Below are 21,578 nucleotides of genomic sequence, written 5' to 3'. Positions count from 1 at the left end.
AGGTCAATTTGCATGTTTCTCTTTTGTTAGTGTAAATTCATTGATGATATAGAAGTAGGTTTATTTCTGGGCTCTCTATTCTGTTCCATTGATCTATGCATCTGTTTTTATGCCAGTACCATACTGTTTTGTTTACTATAGCTTTATCATATAGCTTGATATCAGGTAGCATAATACCTCCAACTTTGTTCTTTTTCAAGATTGCTGTGGCTATTCAGGAACTTTTGTGGTTCCATATAAATTTTAGAATTATTTGTTCCAGTTTTATGAAAATTGCCATTGGCAGGGATTGTATTAAATCTACAGATTTCTTTGAATAGTATGGATACTTTAATGATGATAATTCTTCCTTGAAATAGTTTGAGTAAGATAGGTGTTAGTTCATCTTTGACTATTTGGTAAAATTTACCTTTGAAGCCATCTGGTCCAGAATTTTTGTTGGGAGGTTTTTTTTTTTATTACTGATTTGATTTTGTTAGTAATAATCTACCTGTTTAGATTTTCTGTTTCTTCTTGATTCAGTCTTGGAAGATTATATGTTCCCAGGAATTCCTCCATTTCTTCCAAATTGTCCAATTTGTTAGCATATAATTGTTCATAGTATTTTCTTACACTCTTGTATTTCTGTGGTGTCAGTTGTCACTTCTCTTTTATTTGATTTTATTTATGTGGGTTGCCTCTCTCTTTTTCTTGGTAAGTCTAGTTAAAGGTTTTCAATTTTGTTTATCTTTTCAAGGAAACAGCTCTTGCTTTCATTGATCTTTTGTATTTTTTTAGTCTCGATGTCATTTATTTCCACTCTGATCTTTATTATTTCTTTCTTCTACTCACATTTGACTTTGTTTGTTGTTCTTCTTCCAGTTCCCTTAGGTGTAAGGGTAGAGTATTTATTTGAGGTTTTCCTTGTGGCTTTTTTATTCCTTTATTTTTTTTTTGGGTGGGGGGAAGCCTATATTGCTATAAATTTCCCTCTTAGGACCACTTTCTCTGTGACCTATAGGGTTCGAGTCATTATATTTTCATTTTTATTTGTCTCAAAGTATATTTTGATTTGTTCCTTGATATCATTGTTAACTCATTCATTGTTTAGTAGGATGTTACCTAGCCTGCATTTATTTGTGTCCTTTGTTTTTTCTCATAATTGATCTCTAGTTTCATCCATTGTGGTCAGAGAACATGCTTGATATGATTTCAGTCTTCTAAAATGTACTGAGACTTGTTTTGTGGTCTAACATGTGGTCTATGCTGAAAAATGTTTCATGTGGACTTTAAAAAAATGTATATTCTGCTTCTTTGAAGTAAAATGTTCTAAAGGTGTCAATTAAATTCATCGGGAATAATATGTGATTTAAGGCCATTGTTTCCTTATTAATTTTCTGTCTGGGAGATCTATCAACTTATACCAATGGGTGTTAAAGTCCCCTATTAGTACTGTACTACTTTTAATCTCTCCTTTTATGCCTCTCAACATTTGCTTTATATATTTAGCTTCTCCTATGTTGGGTACATAAATGTTTACAAAGATTATATCTAATTGTTGGATTGATTTCTTTATCTTTATGGACTATTTTTTTTGTCTCTTATTATAACCTTTGTTTTAAAGTATATTTTGTCTGATAAAAGTACTGCTACCCCAGTTTTTTTCATTTCCATTTGCATAAAATATTTTTTCCATCCCTTTACTTTCAGTCTGTATGTGTATTTATTTATTTATTTATTTATGGCATTACAGACACTTTTTTTAATGACAACATAATGTAAATTTATACAAATTACAGGTTAGAATATAATGAATATAAAAATCCATCCAGATAATGGTTAAAAAAGCATCACTTAACAAAAGGAGATCTGATTCAAGTTACTAATGAACTCAAGCCTTCCATGGTGATAATTACACACAGCTTTCAATGTATCACATCCAAAGACCACCCATATTCAGGGCACTATTCAAGATGACAGCATATACAATGAATTTAGTGATTTAAAGATTTTGACACTTTTAAACATGATGTCAAGAGACATTTAATTCTAACAGGTTCTTTTTTTTTCTTTTTCTTTATTGATTAAGGTATTACATATGTGTTCTTATCCTTCCATTGCCCCCCCCCCACCCCACCTCCACTCATACCCTCACCCGCCTTGTGTCTGTGTCCATTGGTTAGGCTTATATGCATGCATACAAGTCCTTTGGTTGATCTCTCCCCCTTATCCCCACCCTCCCCTACCTTTCCTCTGAGGTTTGATGGTCTGATTAATGCTTCTCTGTCTCTGGATCTGATTTTGTTCATCAGTTTATGTTGTTCATTATATTCCATAAAAGACTGAGATCATGTTGTATTTATCTTTCTCTGACTGGCTTATTTCACTTAGCATAATGCTCTCCAGTTCCATCCATGCTGTTGCAAATGGTAAGAATTCCTTCTTTTATACCACAGCATAATATTCCATTGTGTAGATGTACCACAGTTTTTTAATCCACTCATCTACTGATGGGCACTTAGGCTGTTTCCAAATCTTAGCTATGGTGAATTGTGCTGCTATGAACATAGAGGTGTATATATCCTTTCTGATTGGTGTTTCTAGCTTCTTGGGATATATTCCTAGAAGTGGGATCACAGGGTCAAATGGGAGTTCCATTTTTAGTTTTTTGAGGAAACTCCATACTGTTCTCCACAGTGGCTGCACCAGTCTGCATTCCTACCAGCAGTGCACGAGGGTTCCTTTTTCTCCGCATCCTCGCCAGCACTTGTCATTTGTTGATTTGTTGATAATAGCCATTCTGACAGGTGTGAGATGGTACCGCATTGTCGTTTTGATTTGCATCTCTCGGATGATTAGTGACTTTGAGCATGTTTTCATATGCCTCTTGACCTTCCTTATGTCTTCTTTCGAAAAGATTCTATTTAGGTCCATTGCCTATTTTTTGATTGGGTTGTTTATCTTCCTTTTGTTAAGTTGTATTAGTTCCCTGTAGATGTTGGAGATTAAACCCTTATTGGTGATAACAGGTTCACAATGCAAAACTCAAACAAGAATATGTGAATGTTTTTGCAAACTGTAAGGCGCTGTGCAGATATTGTTAACTATTGCTATTACTAATGTTCAGTAAGATTTTACTGAACTTGAGAAAAACAAACACTAGTCTGTGTAATTGACCAAATGACCAATATTACTTGTAGAATATCTTAAAAGGAATGCAGGAATTACTTTTAAGTACGCATAGCAACAAAACAGACAAGAAAAGCATGGCTAGGAGTGATGGTAATTTTAGGAATTCTAGACTATTTTGTTGTTGTTGTTGTTGTTGTTAATCCTCACCAGAGAATATTTTTCCCATTGATTTTTAGAGAGAATGGAGGGAGGGAAGAAGAGAGGAAGAGGGAGAGAGTGGGAGGAGAGAGAGAAAGAGAAATATCTATATAAGAGAGACACATCAATTAGTTGCCTCCCACACAAGCCCCGACCAGGGCCAGGCTCAAACCTGCAAACCAGGTACATGCCTTTGATCGGGAATCAAACCTGTGATCCTTTGATGTGTGGGCCAACACTCTAACCACTGAGCAACACTGGCAAGGGCAAGAAATACTAGACTATTTTAATAAATATATAAGGTTTTAAGCTATTCATAGATTACATGTAATATTTATCATTAGGTTCCTAAAGCCCCTGAAAATAATTTATTTTCTCAAATGGTGTTTTCCCCTGCAAAAAGAAAATAAAAAACTTGCTCAGTTATTAATGTGCTGTTTCACCCAGCTCTTGCAAAATTTATGTTAAATATAAGAATCTGGCCCTAGCTGGTTTGGCTCAGTGGATAGAGCATCCGCCTGTGGACAGAAGGGTGCCGGGTTTGATTCCAATCAAGGGTACATGCCCGGGTTGTGGGCTGTATCCCCAGTAGGAGGCATGCAGGAGGCAGCCAATCAATGATTCTCTTTCATCATTAATGTTTTTCTCTTTCCTCTCCCTTCCTCTTTGAAATCAATAAAAATATATAAAAATAAATAACTGCAAAAGCAGTCCTGAGAGGTAAGTTCATAGCACTACACGCCTACCTCCAGAAACAAGAAAAAGAAAGAGGTCCAATAAACAATTTAACCCTACAACTAAAAGAATTAGAAAGAGAACAAGAAAAGCCCAGAATAAGTAGAAGGAAGGAATCAATAAAGATCAGCAGGGAAATAAATGACATAGAGACTAAAAAAGAAATATAAAACATCAATGAATCAAAGAGCTGGTTCTCTGAAAAAATAAATAAGATTGATGAACCTTTAGTCAGATTCATCAGGAAACAAAAAGAGAGGACACAAATAGATAAAATCAGGAATGAAAAGGGTGAAATAATAACTGATTCCACAGAAATGCTAACAATTGTAGGAAAATATTACAAACAACTATATGCCAACAAATTGAACAACCTGGGCAAATTGGACAAATTCCTAGAAACATATAATCTTTCAAAATTGAAAAAGAAAGAATCAGGAAATCTGAATAGACCAAAAACAACTAATGAAATTGAAGCAGTAATCAAAAAACTCAAAGCAAACATTAAGTCCTGGAACAAATGGCTTGACAGGGGAGTTTTACCAAAATTCAACGAAGAACTGACACCTATTCTCCTCAAAGTATTTCAAATAAGTAAAGAGGAAGGAAGCCTTCTGGGCTCTTTTTATGAGGCCAGCATTATTGTAATTTCAAAACAAGAGAAAAACACTACAAAGATAGAAAATTACAGGCCAGTATCCCTGATGAACACAGATGCTAAAATCCTCAACAAAATATTAACAAATTGGATCCAGCAATATATATATATATATATATATATATATATATATATATATTTAAAATCTGGTATGTAACTGCTCTGATTAAAAAGACTAGACTAGAAAACTTTCTGGGTGATAAAAATAATCTATTTCCAGGATTGTTTATACTCCCTAGATGTGTAAAAATGAACATTTAGATGTAAATTCCTATCACACACATTTTATAAAACAGTAGTAAAAACAAATTTAAAGAGAATTTATACAAACCTATTAGTTAAAGTATAACTTTATTGTTGAACAACAGAGCAAAGCGTGCTGTTTGCTCAGAAGGCACAGGTTGGTCTGCAAGGGGCTTTCAGGGAACAGGCCCGTGTCCAGGCAGCTAGATTTGCTTTGCTATCAAAATTCTTCAGTAAATGAGTTTGTATTAAATGCATGAAATTTAGCTTACTTTCAATGCAATGAAAGATTCCTATTAAGTAGGCATTACACTTTATTTGAAATTTCTCAGTGACATTCCGATGAATTTCAGCATCCACAATTTAAGCAACTTTTTATAGGAATTTACAACCCAAAATCTAATGACTTGGTACTTTCATGATAGTTAGGAAAAATATTCCAGTAAGAAATACAGATTAGGTTTGCTTCACTGTGTACATCCTAACATATCCAAAAAAGTAAAACTCAAAAATAACCAAAAGACAAAATGCTATGAAACATTTTTGCTGTAAAATAAACAATTTTTCTCAGAATAATGTATAACTAAACAGACTTATTTGTAACCAATTTAATATTTCCAAATTCTTATTTGCAAATGAAAGGCTCAAAAAGTTAAAATTGATGATGCAAACAATTGTAGTAGAAAGAGCAATTTTAATAATTTTTCAACTTTATTGAAAGCATCAGTATCCCATACATATTTACCATTTTTAATGAAATTTTTGAAAAATATTTTCATTCATTTTTAGAGAGAGAAAAAGGGAGAGGTGGAGAGAGAAACATTGATGTGAGAGGGTATCATCAATTGGTTGCCTCTTGCACATCCCTACAAGGGATCGTGCCCTGACTAGGAATCAAACCAGCAACCTTTCAGTGCACAGGGTGAAGCCCCACCAACTGAGCCACACTGACCACTGCCTGCATTTACCATTTAAAAAAATCAATTTTATGTTATCAAAAGTGATGTTCACTCTAATCCTCTTTGTTTTCACACTACTATCCTGAGTCTTTATTCCAGGTCACATAGACAAAGGGAGACAGCACCAAGTAAATGGTGACCACTATAACAATTACAGTATAAAAATAGCTGTCCCTATTGCAAATTTCAAAGGCTCCTTCAAAAACATAAGATTTAGTGGTAAAATATAACCCAATAGGTATAGTGATCATTAAAGCAGTAAAGAACAAGGGCGTGTTCAGGTTAGATGATAATGAACCTTCATTTTCAATATTGTGCAGCTGCAGGGCCTTTAGCAGAGCTTTGCTAACGAGTTCCATGGTGGCACGGGCCTGCAGCAAGTCCCCAGAGGAGGGCTTGGTTATGCAGCCATGCTGAGTTGGCTCCACTGCCACCAGTGGAGGCAGGAGTGGAGGCTCTATGTAAGTTCTTTGCTCTGAAGTGGGTCTCTTATAGGCAGCTTATGTATAGGCCTTGTTTCCTTATCCATTCAACTACCCTATATCTTTTAATTATAGCATGTAATGCTTTTACATTTAAATGATTATTGACAGATACATAGTTATTGCCATTTTATTATTCATATTTTTAATAGTTTTTCCTTTTTTTGTCTTAAAAAAGTCCCCTTAACATTTCTTATAATCCTGGTTTGGTGGTGATGGACTCCAGCTTTTTCTTGTCTGGGAAGCTCTTTGTGTGTTATTTAATTCTAAATGATAGCTTTTCTGGGTAGAATAAACTTGGTTATAGGTCCTTGCTTTTCATCATTTTGAGTATTTTGTGCCAATTTCTTCTGATCTGCAAAATTTCTGTTGAGAAATCAGCTGACAGTCTGATGGGATATGCCGTTTAGGTAACTAACTGCTTTCCTCTTGCTAATTTTAAGATTCTGTCTTTGTCTTTAAACTTTGGCATTTTACTTATGATATGTCTTGGTGTGGGACTCTTTTTTTAAGACTTTTTAAAATTGCAAACAGTGTGGAGTTTTATTTTATTTTTTTAATATATTTTTATTGATTTCAGAGAGGAAGGGAGAGGGAGAGAGAGATAGAAATATCAATGATGAGAGAGAATCATTGATCAGTTGACTCCTGCACACCCCCTACTGGGGATCGAGCCCACAACCCAGGCATGTGCCCTTGACTGGAATTGAACCTAGGACCCTTCAGTCTGCAGGCCGATGCTCTATCCACTGAGCCAAACCAGATAGAGCAGTGTGGGCCTCTTTGGGTCATCTTGTTTGGGACTCTCTGCACTTCCTGGCCTTGTATGTCTATTCCCTTCTCCAGCCAGGGAAGTTTTCAATCATTTCTTCAAATAGGTTCTCAATTCCTTGCTCTTGCTCTTCTCCTTCTGGTGCCCCTATGATGCATATCTATATATGTAAAAGCCTAAATGACTAGCCAACCAGCCAACCAGCTGGTAGCTATGATGCACAATGACCACCAGGGGGCAGATGCTCAATGCACAGGCATGGAAAAATGGCACAGACTGATGAATCTCAGAGGGCAGGGGTAAGAGGAGGGGAGGAAGAGATTAACCAAAGATCTTATATGCATACTAGAGTCCTGATGTATGTATTCGTGCACAGGTGGGGTCCCTTGACCTGGCCTGTGGGGATTGGGCCCAAACCAGCAGTCAAACATCCCCTTAGGGGTCCCGGATTGCCAGAGAGTGCAGGCAAGGCCGAGGGACCCCACCATGAATCCGTGCACCAGGCCTCTAGTGTTATTATCTATAATAATAAAAGGATAATATGCTAATTAGACCAGACATCCTTCCAGATGAGAAGCCGGGGCCGAAGCAAAGCCTGGGTCCCAGGTGCCTGCCAGCAGCCAGAGGGAAGTAGCCCAGGTCCTGGGTGCCTGCCTGCAGCTGGAGGAGGAAAGCCCAGGTCCTGGGTGCCAGAGGGAAGCCAGTGCTGGCAGCTGGGGGAAGGAAGGCCTACTCTTGCATGAATTTTCGTGCATAGAGCCTCTAGTACTTGATAATGTCCCAGAGGTCCTTTGAAGTCTCCTCATTTTTTTTAAATTCTTTTTTCTTTTTGTTGTTCCAACTGGGTGTGTCTACTACTTGGTCTTCTAAAGTGCTGATTCTATCCTCTGCTTCATGTTATCTGCTATTGATTCCTTCTAGTGTATTCTTCATTCCAGTTATTATATTCTTCATTTATGACTAGTTCTTTTTATGGTTTTTATGTCTTTTTTATGCTTATTGTCTCTTTGTTAAATTTCTCACTAAGTTCCTTGAGCATCCTTACAACCAGTGTTTTGAACTCTATCAGGTAGATTGCTTGCCTTCATCTTATTTAGTACTTTTTCTGGAGTTTCGTCCTGTTCTTTCATTTAGGACATTTCTTTGTCTCCTCTGTGTTTGCTTCTATGTATTAGGCAGATTTGCTATGTCTTCCAAGCTTGTCCAGATGGCCTTATGTAGTAGGTAACCTGTGTGTCTCATTAGCACAGTCTCCCTGATCATCTGAGCTGGGTGCTTTATAAGTGTCCTTGTGTGGGTTGTGTGTGCCTTCCTTGCGAGTGCCCCACGTTGGGCTGCCAGTAGCAAGTGTCTCCCCCACATCCCGTGTGGTTCAGGGTTTGGGCTCTGGAGGAAGACACACACAAATGAAAGAGACTAGACCAGAAAGTATAAATTTGGGAATATTGGGGGCCAGGCGGGAGCCCAACTCAAGGAGAAGGACTTCACCCCGCTCCAGCCTTGCTATCCCTTTTATTAAGACTATGGGATACACCCATAGCCTTTAGGCAGGCAATTCCAATAATAGCCAATCAGCAAGAATTTACATAAAACTAAAAGGTGGAAGTTGCTTTAGCTACCATTGTCTCAACTAAACAGTGGGTGGTTGGCTCTGACCTTTCAGAGCTTCAAGTTTGACCAGCCTTCCGGGTTCCTTGTCCACACCTCTCTGCTAGTGAGGGCAATGGGTGGCTTCCAACACTTCCTGTAGTAATTGAGCCTTGATTGCTGTTGACACATTAGTGGGTGGGGTTGACCCTCAAGCTAACTGGCTGTGAGGATTGGCCACAATCACAGCATACAAGTTGTTGTGTAGCAGCTGACCCCATGAAGTGGGATTTGTTCCAGTCGGCTCTAGTGCCTGCCAAGACCACCCTTTGTGTATGCTGCTTTTGGAGCTAATTAGGCAGTGCTCTGTTATGGTCTGAAGTGGGACAATGGGTGTGTTGGTTCTGGGACCTCTTGGGAGAGGCTCCCGTACTGGCCAAGGTCAGCTCCTGTCTTTGACAGGTCCAGGGCTACCTGTTAGAAGCTACAAAGCCATCACTGTTGGTAGCTGCCTATACTGAGTTTAGAGACATGTAGGAGAAGCCATTCTGCTAACTGAGGCCAGCTTCTTCCAGTACCAGGTCTGGGACCACTCAGCAGAAAACAGAGGGCACCCCGTGGCCTGCTGCTGCTTTCAGTCTATCCATACGTCTCAGCTGGCGAATGAATCTTGGGCGGTATGGGAGTTGGGTGAGGCAGGATCTCAGGAAGTGACCAGAGGGGAGCAAGTGGTGTTCACCTTATTTAATGCATATTCAGATTTGGTGCCAGTACGAAGTCAGGGGCCACTCAGCAAAGGCACAGGGAACACCAAGGCCAGCTGCCACCTGCCCAGGGACTGAGGACCTTTGATAATTTTTAAGAAAGACTACAGTGGGAACTGAGGCCTGCTTAAAGAGCCTCTAGTGGTGAACAACTTGGATGAGTAGGATCTCAGGGAGTGGTCCAGAAGAGGCAAGTGGTGTTCACCAGGCTAATGCAGATGCAGATTTTGTCATGTGGAAGGAGAGCTCAATACAGGTGGTACCACCTGTGAGGTTTGTGGAAGTAGAGACAATGGCAGCTGGCCCTCCAAACTGGCCCTGAATCCATACAACTCAGTTTCTCTCTGCATCCTGCATATCTCTGGCACTCTCCTTTCCTCCTTCCCTGTGCCCCTCCACCGCCGCACACCCCCAAAAGCCATTGTTCCTTTGCCAGAGCCCAGTACAAGTGCCTGTGAGCCAGTAAATCTGTGCACAGGCTTTTTAAAAGAACACCTGGGTTTCCAGCCACCTTCCTTCTCACTAAAATGGATGGAATCTCCACAGATTTTCATAGCCAGATGTTGTGGGGGTTCCTTTTGATGCCCAGGTGCTCTGGGTTGAGGAGCCTGTGTGAGGCTGGACCCCTTCCTCCTGAGGGGAGACCCCTTCCTCCTGAGGGGAGACCTGTGCAGTTGATATATCACTCCTGATTCTCAACCACCACAAGTGGGTACAGGGACAGCCCATTTTGCCTCTCCATCCCTCCTACCAGTTTCAACATGGCTTTTTCTTTATATCTTTAAGTTATAGTACTTCTGTCCAGCTATTCTTCAGATCATTTTATAATTCTATAGATTGTTCTAGAATCTATATAAATAACAGCCTAAGCAACCTTTAGGACTGGTCAACCAGAAGATCAGCCAGTAGCTGTGACGTGCACTGACCACCAGGGGGCATATGCTCAACACAGGAGCTGCCCCCTGGTGGTCAGTGCACTCCCACAGCTGACCTCCCACAGCCGGCCAACCTCCCATGGTCCCTCCCCCTGGCCGGCTGTCCCAGATCAGACACCCCGATTGGTCCCGATCACTGACCAGGCCAAGGGACCCCACCCATGCATGAATTTCATGCACCAGGACTCTAGTTCAGTTATAATTTTGATGTGATCATGGAAGGAGGTGAGCACAGCACTTATCAATTCCACCATCTTTACCAGAACTCTCAGGCCCACTCTTTCTTGGTAAATCCTATCTAATAAAAGAGTAATATGCAAATTAACCATCACTCTGCTACACCCACAAGCCATGCCCACCAGCCAATCAGGAGCAAATATGCAAATAAACCCAACCAAGATGGCTACGGCTACAGAGAGCAGGAGGGAGGCTTGGGTTTCCCCGGCAATGGAGGAAGCCAAGCTTTCCACCTGCCCTTGCTGGCCCAGGCCTCCACTCAAGGCTACAAAGTTTCAATGATAGAAGATACATAAATCCAAACAGAAACGGCAGCAGCCACGGAGCTGGAAAGAGCAGGAGGCTAGGGTTGCCCCCGGCGATGGAGGAAGCCAAGCTTTCCCCACACCCTGGCCAGACCAGGCCTCACTTAAGGCTACAAAGTTTCAATTATAGAAGATACATAAATCCCAAGAGAAATGACTGCCGCCACAGAGCAAGCAGAAGGCTTGGCTCCACTCCAGGCTACAAAGTTTCAATTGTAGAAGATAAATAAACCCCAGATACCAGGGTCTCCACTTGGGTCGCCAGGGGGCATGGCCAGCCTGCAAACCACCACAAGCCCCTCGCCCAGGCCACCCCACGCCCCAAGGGAACCCCCACCCTGATCCGGGACACCCTTCAGGGCAAACCAGCTGGCCCCCACCCGTGCACCAGGCCTCTATCCTACCTAATAAAAGAGTAATATGCAGATTGACCATCACTCCAACACACAAGATGGCTGCCCCCATGTGGTCAAAGATCCTGCCCCCAGGTGGACACAAGATGGCCACCACAAGATGGCCAGCAGGGGAGGGCAGTTGGGAGGGACCAGGCCTGCAAGGGAGGGCAGTTGGGGGCAATCAAGCCTGCAGGGGAGGGCAGTTAGGGGTGACCAAGCCAGCAGAGGAGGGAAGTTGGGGGCGAACAGGCCTGCAGGGAAAGGCAGTTGGGAGGGACCCAGGCCTTCAGGGGAGAGAAGTTGGGGGGGACCAGGCCTGCAGGGGAGGGCAGTTGGAGGAGACCCAGGCCTGCAGGAGAGGGCAGTTAGGGGAAAACGGGCTGGCAGGGGAGCAGTTAGGCATCAATCAGGCTGGCAGGGGAGTCGTTAGGGGGTGATCAGGCTGGCAGGCAGAAGCGGTTAGGGGCAATCAGGAAGGCAGGCAGGCGAGCAGTTGGGAGCCAGCAGTCCTGGATTGTGAGAGGGATGTCCCAGATTGGAGAGGGTGCAGGCTGGGCTGAGGGACACCCCCCTGCCGCCGCCGTGCACGAATTTCATGCACCAGGACTCTAGTTTAAAATATAAGAGAGTGATTTAAAAAAGGAAACAAGTAGCCCAAATGGTCAGTTATTGAAATCAACCAAGATTTCTAGAACAAGGGAGACTCAGTAGGTGGCCTAGGTCTTTACATAATTTTGTATCTGGTGAGATACACTTGCCTATTTGAGATAGTCGTCTTTGAAGTGGATTCTTTGGCAATCAAGTCTTAAGAAAAGTATTTGCATTATGAAAAAGGGGAAAAAGTTCAGGGATTGCACTCCATGTACCTTAATTTAGACTGTTAGATAAGATGGTCTTCCCTAAATAAACATGATTCAAAGCAATCTGATTTAGTTGCTGCTCCAAAGAGCTTCCCACAACGTAGTATCCATACCCTCTTAGGGGTGAGCCCATCATTTCATATGGACACCAAAAAATCTTTCTGAATGAAGTTTCTGTAATCCTCCATATAATCTCTCCTCATTTTTTTATTAGCCACAAATTTGAGAAACTCACCTTCTATGCCTTTATCTAAGTTAAAAATGTTGAAAAGGCAGAGGCAAGGTAAGACCTTTTTAGTACTCCATTGGAGACCTCCCTCCACCTGGCTTATGATCCATTAGTCAATACTCTATGGCTATGGCTCTCCAATAAGCCCAAAATGTTCCTATGTTCCTGCTACATTACTACCCATTTATTCTTGGCCTCATCTTCCCTGAGAAGTTAAATATTTTCTAGATAGTCTCAACTAAGAACAACAACTCTCATTATACTTCCTTTTTGAGAGTAGAAATGCAAGCTAAGTTGATTGATTACAGACATGGGAGGAAACAGCATTATAGTTTAACCAGTGTGTAAAGAAGGCTCTTACGTAACCAGTTATCAGGGCCCTTTTCTTCAGAGAAATTTGTTTTTCTGCAAAGAACTGTTGGGATGAAGTTTTATAGCTTTGGAGTCCTGGTAGCCGCTCTCCTCTTTTGTGAACAGCATGTCTTCGCATTTCAAAGGTAACCTAATGGAATCCTAGAGGGTGGTTGGCCATTTTTCCACTTGCATTCCCCATAGAATGTGGTAAGTGCACTGGGATGGGGAGCAATTGTTAAAGTTTGAAGGTCAGCTCTTTCTGAAACTTTCCATGTTGCCCTCACAGATATTAAATTTCAAGAAAAGGATCTCACTAGATCTAGGGCCTATCTTTTTTCTTATCTGGTTCCAGTTTTATTATCAGGAGAACTCTGGATTATATATATATTCAGTGTCTATGGAGACTAAAGAAAAATAAACTTTTATAAAAAGTAATTATTTACGCCCTAACACATGTAAAATATATTAACTATATATAACTTATTTTCTTCTTGTATGTAAAACATAGAAGGGAGAACAAAGTCAAAGTATCAAATAGGAGGTTAGGTTGTGCACAAGTATTCAAGCATGAAATATAAAAGGAAGAATAGTTGTGTCATAAGAACAGTTACATGTACATATCTAATTCTTATTTTGCTTAGTAGAGTGATTCCTTTAGGGTTTTCTACTATAAATCACTTAGAAAAACACAAATGAACACATGCTCTGGCATATATAATATGAGGTGAAAGTAGTTTGTAGTTCATGGCTATGTGTAACATTGTAATTTATTCACTAGCTAATATTTAGGGTTTTTTATTGATATTGTTTACTTTGGAATTATTTTATTCTTTGTTTTGCTTCTATGATCCTTTTTTTCTCCAATTTCTTCTGGAACAGATTTCTCTCCCCATGTTAGTGATTGGCAAAGAGAGAAGGGACAGAGAAAATTATACCAGAAAAAAATTTTCTGCATTATAAAGAGCATTTAAGATAATAGAGTTTTACTGGTAAGCCTGAAGCTATGTTTGCACATCATCACTAAACTAACTATAGTTGGTTGATTCTTTTTTGCTCAATATGATTGTCAATTGTCAAGCACAAATTTCATCACCAAATAATTGCTGTTATTGAAGTTACACAGGAGTCAAATTGCTAGAAAAATCAGTGATTTATGTTTGATCAATAACTCAGATGACTATGATTTCTAAGGTCCTTCCCAGTTCTAATATCCATAAATTGGTGATTGCCTTTAATTAAGGGTAAGGGAGAGGGAAGGCGGAAAACTGATACAACATGTCCAAGCTGGTATTGTAGACAGTGACACTATCACTGACAGAGAGGGGGAAGAGGAAATGCACGGTTATTTAGCACCCGGATTGTCCCGTTCATCGGACTAGGCACTTAGAAGTGTGACCTCTTCAGATGCCTGCAATCCTACACTCTAGGAATCTCTGTTGACATTTTACCAAGGAGAAAACTGAGCATCGGGAAGAAAAAATCATTTGCCCCAAATCAAACAGTACGTGTAGAGTTTGTATTCAAACCCACTTTAGCCTCATTTTCATTCTATTCATTGCACACCATTGCCTCTAAAAAATCTAGAAAATATGAAAAGAACCAATTTGAAGGGATATCAGATTTGTGAGTTTGTGGAGAAGACAGTCAGTCTGGAATGCAGGGTAGAGAGAAGCCGGAGCTGGAGGTCCAGTCAGCTGGTCCTCACCTATTGCAGATCTAAAAGTTGCTGTACTCACAGTAAAAACTACTTCAAAATATACCAAATTTTACAAATAGTACAGATGTGTATATAAGAGAGAGAGAGAGAGAGAGAGAGAGAGAGAGAGAGAGAGAGAGAGAGAGGAAAAGAAAGAGAGAGAGAGAGAGAGAGAGAGAGAGAGAGAGAGAGAGAGAGAGAGAGAGAGAGAGAGAGATCTCAATGATTAGCAAGCACCTTACAAGAAATGATTTATAGTTCTTGGCTATTTTTACTATTCTTTAGAAATATAGTTTTTACCTCTCCTTTCATCCCCCAAATCCCTCTTTTTCCTCCGTCCCCTTACACATATAATCTTCTCCCCATCCTGCCCCCACCTTCACTTGTTGAACTGCTATTTAAAAGGATACACCCACTGCTTTATTAAAGGCTGAATGTCTTTGCCAGAGACATTCGAGATGGATTTCAAAAACCCAAATGTGGAAACCAACATTTGACTCCACATATGGGACTGGAACTTCTGAGATGAAGCAGTACTAGCCAAACTTAGCAATTTATTGAAAACCTGTAAGGATAAAAGTATCATTTAGTAACATAATATACATTGCTTTCAATTATCTACGAAACCACTTTGCAACAGAACTTTATTACAATTATAGAAGACAGTAATTTCACATCTTACTATATAGACTATTCTAGTTAAAGACTATCAATAGAAGTATGCAAAGAATTAAAAAGCCAGAATAAAAATCATTTTTCTTTTAAATAAAACTGAATTTTAATAATGTCTTTGCCAACACTGAATATTGTTTTTAAGGTTTATAATAATATATAATTCCTATAATTTGTTACGCTATGAGCTTTACACAGAAACTAAACATTACTTAAGAAGTTGAGAACACTCAATAGGTTTTATAGCACTCCAAAAAGCTAAATGGCTCTTGATGGACCACCTCTCATTTAATATCTCTGTTCTTTACTCTAAAGGCAAGCTGAAGAACAGAAGCATTAAAGAAACTTAATTTTAGGGCAAACTTTAGACTTTTTTAAAAAAGATTACTAAAGCCAAAACCGGTTTGGCTCAGTGGATAGAGCGTCAGCCTGTGGACTCAAGGGTCCCGGGTTCGATTCCGGTCAAGGGCATGTAAATTGGTTGTGGGCACATCCCCAGTAGGGGGTGTGCAAGAGGCAGCTGATCGATGTTTCTCTCTCATCGATGTTTCTAACTCTCTATCCCTCTCCCTTCCTCTCTGTAAAAAATCAATAAAATATATTTAAAAAAATAAAATAAAAATAAAATAAAATAAAAAAGATAGATTACTAAAAAGTTATTTTTCACTTACCTCTAAGAATGTTATGAGGAAAAAATACATTTTCTTCCTCTTTATAATGCATCTGGTTTCTACTACCTCAACTACTATCCTATATAATAAAAGCCTAATATGCAAATTGCCCCCTCGGGCGGTCGTTCCATCAAGAATTCAACCGCTCGCTATGACGTGCGCTGACCTCCAGGGGACAGCACAAAACATTGCAGGCATCGATGATGTGGCGCTAGCAGCAGGTGGCAGTAGAGGCGCTGCTGGCCCCTTTGGTCCGCAGGCCAATGCTCTATCCACTGAACCAAACTGGTGTTTGTGCCTCTGGGGAGAGAGCTGAAGGGACAGCTGCCAGGACCCTTTGCTGAGTCCCTCTCCCATACCACAGATATCATCTTTCTTGGGTGGAGCACATAGGCCATCAGCCTGGGGGAAAGCAATAGCCTCACCCTACAGAGCTTATGCTCTGCTGAGGAGTCCGCTGCCTTGGATGGGGTGTAGAGGTTTGAGCAGACTCAAGGGGTATCAGTGGCTGGGTTGTGTGGCATTGGGGCAGGAGCCATTTCCTCCACTTTCCTGTGAACCTGACTAGCATTTTTCACTCATGGGTGATCTGCTAGCCCCACCCACTGGGATCCTAGCAGACACACTTACCCAATTTTTGGTGGCTCCACCCTGCTGAAGGCTAGGCAAAATCTGGGACAGACTGAGTGTGTGGATCTCTGGTGAGGAGCACAACCCCCAATTTCTCTGAAGCCTGACCAGCACCTCCCCCTCATGGGAGATTCACTAGCCTCATCCTCCCAACTCCTAGAGGCCACACCCTGCTGAGCTTGGGCTCTCCGCAGAATATGAGACAGACTGAGTAGCGCAGCTCAAGGACAGGGACCATTATTCCCTTGCAAGCCCAATCGGAGCAGAGCCCTGCCTTCACATCACCAAATGTTGGTCTGTTTGGGTCTGAAAAACTCTGTTGGCCTCACTCTGATGACTCCCTGAGACCTCACCCCAACACAAAGGTGTGAGAGCACCCAGCAGGTGGCAGCTAAACTTGGTATACCTGGGACATTTGCTGAGTGGCCTTAGACCAGAACCAAAACTGAATTTTAATCTCTTTCAATCTGGTGAACACTACTCACCCCTACCTGGTGACTCACTGTGAACTACCTCAGGCAACTCAAGTACTGTCAGAGGCTCTTTCAGTGACTGAAACTAACAGGCAGCTGGCAGGCAAAGGAAGATATTGGGGTGCCTTAGGATTTTTGCTGACCTGACCCTGGGTCCAGTGCTAGTAAAAAACAGTCTTGGTGCACAGCTTGGTCCTTTCTGGGAGCACCCAGGCCCAGCAGAGACAACCACAAACTATGGCAAACTTGTAGCTCCAAACAAGTTGCCAGGGGCCTGTCACAGACAGCATCTAACTGTGGCCTGCACCAGAGTTCCTTCCCAAAGGGCCAGAATCAACACACCAGTGGCCAGCTTCAGACAACATCAGAACAGGATCCAATACGCTTCACAAGCAGCATATACAATTGGAGATCTTGGCAAGCACCAAACACTGCTGAGCTGAATTCTGCTTTATGTGGTCAGCACCTATACAGCAGCATGGATGCCGTGATTGGGGTTGAGTGCCACAGTCAGCATGAAGGTCAATTTGACACATGAATGGGCCAATAACAATGAGACTCAATAAGGGCAGAGGGTCCACATAACCCACACAAGGCACATTCCTGGAGCACCCAGCTCAGGAGATCAAGGAGACTGCATCACTGGACCTCAAAGGACACTTACCACATAAGACTGCCACACAAAGGCTGGGAGTCAGAGCAAATCTATCTATTACATAGAAACAAAAAGGCAGTCAAAATGGGGAGACAAAGAAATATGCCCCAAATGAAAGAAGAGGAGAAAGCTCCAGAGGAAAAATAAATAAATAAATGAAATGGAGGCAAGCAATTTATCAAATATAGAAATCAAAGTGATGCGATGCTTTTTCAACAGCATGAAAAAGAACGTAGAAGCCATATAGAAAAGACCAGTCAGAAATGGAGAACACAATATCTAAAATAAAGAATACACTGGAAGGAATAAACCATAGGTTGGATGTAGCAGATGATCAAATCAGCAATTTGGAACACAAATGAGAAACAAACACCTAATCAGAGCTGCAAAAAAAAAAATATATATTAAATGAGGATAGTTTAAGGGACCTTTAGGACAACATGAAGCATAACAACATCTTCATCAAAGGGGTACAAGGAGAAGAAAGAGAGCAAGGGATTGAGAATCTATTTGAAGAAATAATGATCAAAAACTTCCCTGACCTGGTGAAGGAAAAAGACACACAAGTCCAGGAAGTACAAGGAGTCCCAAAGAAGGTGAACCCAAAGAGCCCTACATCAAGACATCATAATTAAAGTGGTACAGGTTAAAGACAAAGAGAGAATCTTAAAAGCATCAAGAGAAAGACAGTTAGTTACCTACAAGGGATCTCTCATAAGACTGTTAGCTGATTTCTCAACAGAAACATTTCTCAACAGAAACATTTCAAGCTAGAAGGGAGTGGCTCAATCCCCAATAGGGGGCATGTAGGAGGCAGCTGATCAATAATTCTCTCTCATTATTGATGTTTCTATCTCTGTCTCTCTCTCTCTCTCCCTCTTCCTTCCTCTCTGAAATCAATAAAAATATATTTTAGGGGGAAAACCAAGATGGCGGCATAGGTAAGCACCTAAACTGCTGCCTCGCACAACAATTTCAAAACTAAAACTAAAAGACAGAACGGACACCATCCAGAACCACAGGAAAGCTGGCTGAGTGAAAATTCTACAACTAGAAGGAAAGAGAAAAGCTCACAGAGAATTGGAGGTACGGCAAAGGGTCTTTGTGCGTGCAGAGAGGAAGGGCGGCTGAGAGCCTGGCTGACTTTCTCTGGCGGAAGGGGGAAGGAAGCCTGCGACCGCACTGAACCCCAGTTCTGACTGCACTGAACCCCAGTCCCGGGTGAAACCCCGTGGACCCAGGCTCATACAGGAGGAGTCTGGACTGTCAGGTAGAGAGAAAGACACCCGGAGACTCGGAGACCCAGGGGAGACCCGGGGGAGCCCCGGCAGGCAGGGGTCTGGAGGCGCGCACGCCAGTGTGCACAAAGGCTGCGGAGGTTGCCACAGGCTTTCCCTAGCAGAAGGGAGTCGGAAGCTCCTGACTGCACTGAACCCCAGTTCTGACTGCACTGAACCCCAGTTCTGACTGCACTGAACCCCAGTTCCAGGCAAGCCCCTGGGGACCCATGCTCTTACGGGGGGAATCTGGACTCTCAGGCGGAGATTCGGGAGCCGGGGAAGGCAGAAGTCTGGAGGCGCACACGTGCACGCAAGAGCAAGGCTGACGGAAGCCAAGACTGTATGCTCCACCCTGAGACTCCACCCCATCCAAGCTGAGCACAGAGGCTTTTGCAATTTGGCAAGTCTAATCCTATAGGGTTGTCTCCAGCAACGAACTTCTCCCAGCATAGACACAGCTGATCCTTACAGCCAACTGGCCTGGAGGTCAATTCCTCCCAGTGATACCAACAACAATCAAGACTTAACTACAACAAGGCTGTACACACAGTCCACAAAGGGGTGCACCAAGAGTGTCCACCTCAGGTTAACTGGGGAGGCCGACCCACTGGGCCATATAGGAAACCTAGCACACAAAGCTACCCTACCAACTCAGGGAAGCAGTGAAAATGCGGCAACAAAGAAACATATCACAAACGAAAGAAATGGAGGAAAACAAACGACTGGATATAGATTTCAAAACCATGGTTATAAGGCTTTTCAAGAATATCCTAGAAAAGGCCAATAAATATAACGAGACCCTCGAAGATATGAAAAAGGACCAACTAGAAATTAAACATACACTGACTGAAATAAAAAATATTATACAGAGACCCAACAACAGACTAGAGGAACACAAGAATCAAGTCAAAGAATTGAAATACAAAGAAGCAAAAAACACTCAACCGAAAAAGCAAAAAGAAAAAAAAAATCCAAAAAGTTGAAGATAGTGTAAGAAGACTCTGGGACAACTTCAAGCGTACCAACATCAGAATTATGAGGGTGCCAGAAGAAGAGAGAGAGCAAGATACTGAAAACCTATTTGAAGAAATAATGACCGAAAACTTCCCCCACCTGGTGAAAGAAATAGACTTACAAGTCCAGGAAGCACACAGAACCCCAAACAAAAGGAATCCTAAGAGGACCACACCAAGACACATCATAATTAAAATGCCAAGAGCAAAAGACAAAGAGAGAATATTAAAAGCAGCAAGAGAAAAACAGTTAGTTACCTACAAGGAAGCACCCATACGATTGTCAGCTGATTTCTCAACAGAAACTGTGCAGGCCAGACGGGAGTGGCAAGAAATTTTCAAAGTGATGAATAGCAAGAACCTACAACCAAGATTACTCTACCCAGCAAAGCTATCATTCAGAATGGAAGGGCAGATAAAGAGCTTCACAGATAAGAAAAAGCTAAAGGAGTTCATCACCACCAAACCAGTATTATATGAAATGCTGAAAGGTATTCTTAAAGAAGAGGAAGAAGAAAAAAGTAAAGATAAAAAACATGAACAACAAATACATATCTATCAACAAGTGAACCTAAAAATCAAGTGAATTAAAAACCTGAGGAACAGAATAATCTGGTGAATATAATAGAATCAGGGGCATAGAAAGGGAGTGGACTGATAATTCTCAGGGGGAAAGGGGTATGGGGGGTTCAGGAAAAGACTGGACAAAAATCATACACCCATGGATGAGGACAGTGGGGGCGAGGTAAGGGCAGAAGGTGGGGTGGGAACCGGGTGGAGGGGAGCTATGGGGGGGGGGGGGAGGAGAAACAATTGTAATGATCTGAATAAAGATTTATTTAAAAAAAAAGGACTTACAATGGTTAAGACTGTGTTATTGGTAAAATATATATATATATATATATATATATATATATATATATATATATATATATATATATTTTAAATAGTAACATAAAATATCATTGAAACCAAGAGCTTGTTCTCCAGAAATTAAACAAGATTGGCATACCTTTAACCAGACTCATCAAGTAAAAAAAAGGACCTAAATAAATAAAATCAGAAATCAAAGAGAAGAAGTAACAATTGGCACCAAAACAATACAAAGAATTATAAGAAAATATTATACGCAACTATATACTAACTAACTGTGCAATCTGAATGAAATGAATACGTTCCTAGAAACATACAATCTTCCAAACTGAATCAAGAATAATCAGACAGATTACAACTAGTGAAATTGATACAACATACAAACTTCCAAACTGAATCAAGAATAATCAGACAGATTACAACTAGTGAAATAATCAGACAGATTACAACTAGTGAAATTGAAGCAGTAATTTACTCCACAAGTAAATTTTACTAAACATGCAAAGAAGAACTAGCACCTATCCTTCCCAGGTACCCATCCAGGGCAGCACTCATGGCATCTACTATATAGTCACACCTTGTACTACTCAGAACAATCTGTTTCATAAAATACGCTTTTGGATTCTGGTTGGTCTCTTTTCCTGTAAGAAACATAGAAGTGAAACATTAATGGAATTAATTACAGTCCCTACAGACATAGCAAGTCTTGAGAGACTAACCAATGCTCATCATTCCCCTTTTCTACCACCCATTCTGTTTTCTCATTGTCAGTACCTATCCTGGTCTAGGTG

General features: G+C 41.1%; 1 protein-coding gene across 3 annotated transcripts in view; it reads left to right on the top strand.

The window, feature by feature from the left end:
• The first annotated feature begins 12,734 nt into the window (after nucleotides 1-12,734).
• CPB2 (carboxypeptidase B2) overlaps nucleotides 12,735-21,578 on the top strand; it is a 68,440-nt gene continuing 59,596 nt past the window's right edge. Inside the window, exon 1 of one of the 3 annotated variants that reach the window (XM_080662521.1) lies at nucleotides 12,735-12,967. In XM_080662521.1, coding sequence (XP_080518647.1) covers nucleotides 12,894-12,967 — 74 coding nt within the window. In that variant the 5' untranslated portion in view covers nucleotides 12,735-12,893. The remainder of the gene's footprint in view (nucleotides 12,968-21,578) is intronic. The other 2 variants (XM_080662523.1, XM_080662522.1) reach the window with 2 other exon arrangements.

This window comes from Plecotus auritus (genome assembly GCF_963455305.1).
Source record: "Plecotus auritus genome assembly, chromosome: 3".
NCBI classification, from domain to species: Eukaryota; Metazoa; Chordata; class Mammalia; order Chiroptera; family Vespertilionidae; genus Plecotus; species Plecotus auritus.
The sequence above is the reverse complement of the archived record's forward strand: the minus strand, read 5'-3'. Positions and strand labels throughout refer to the sequence as shown.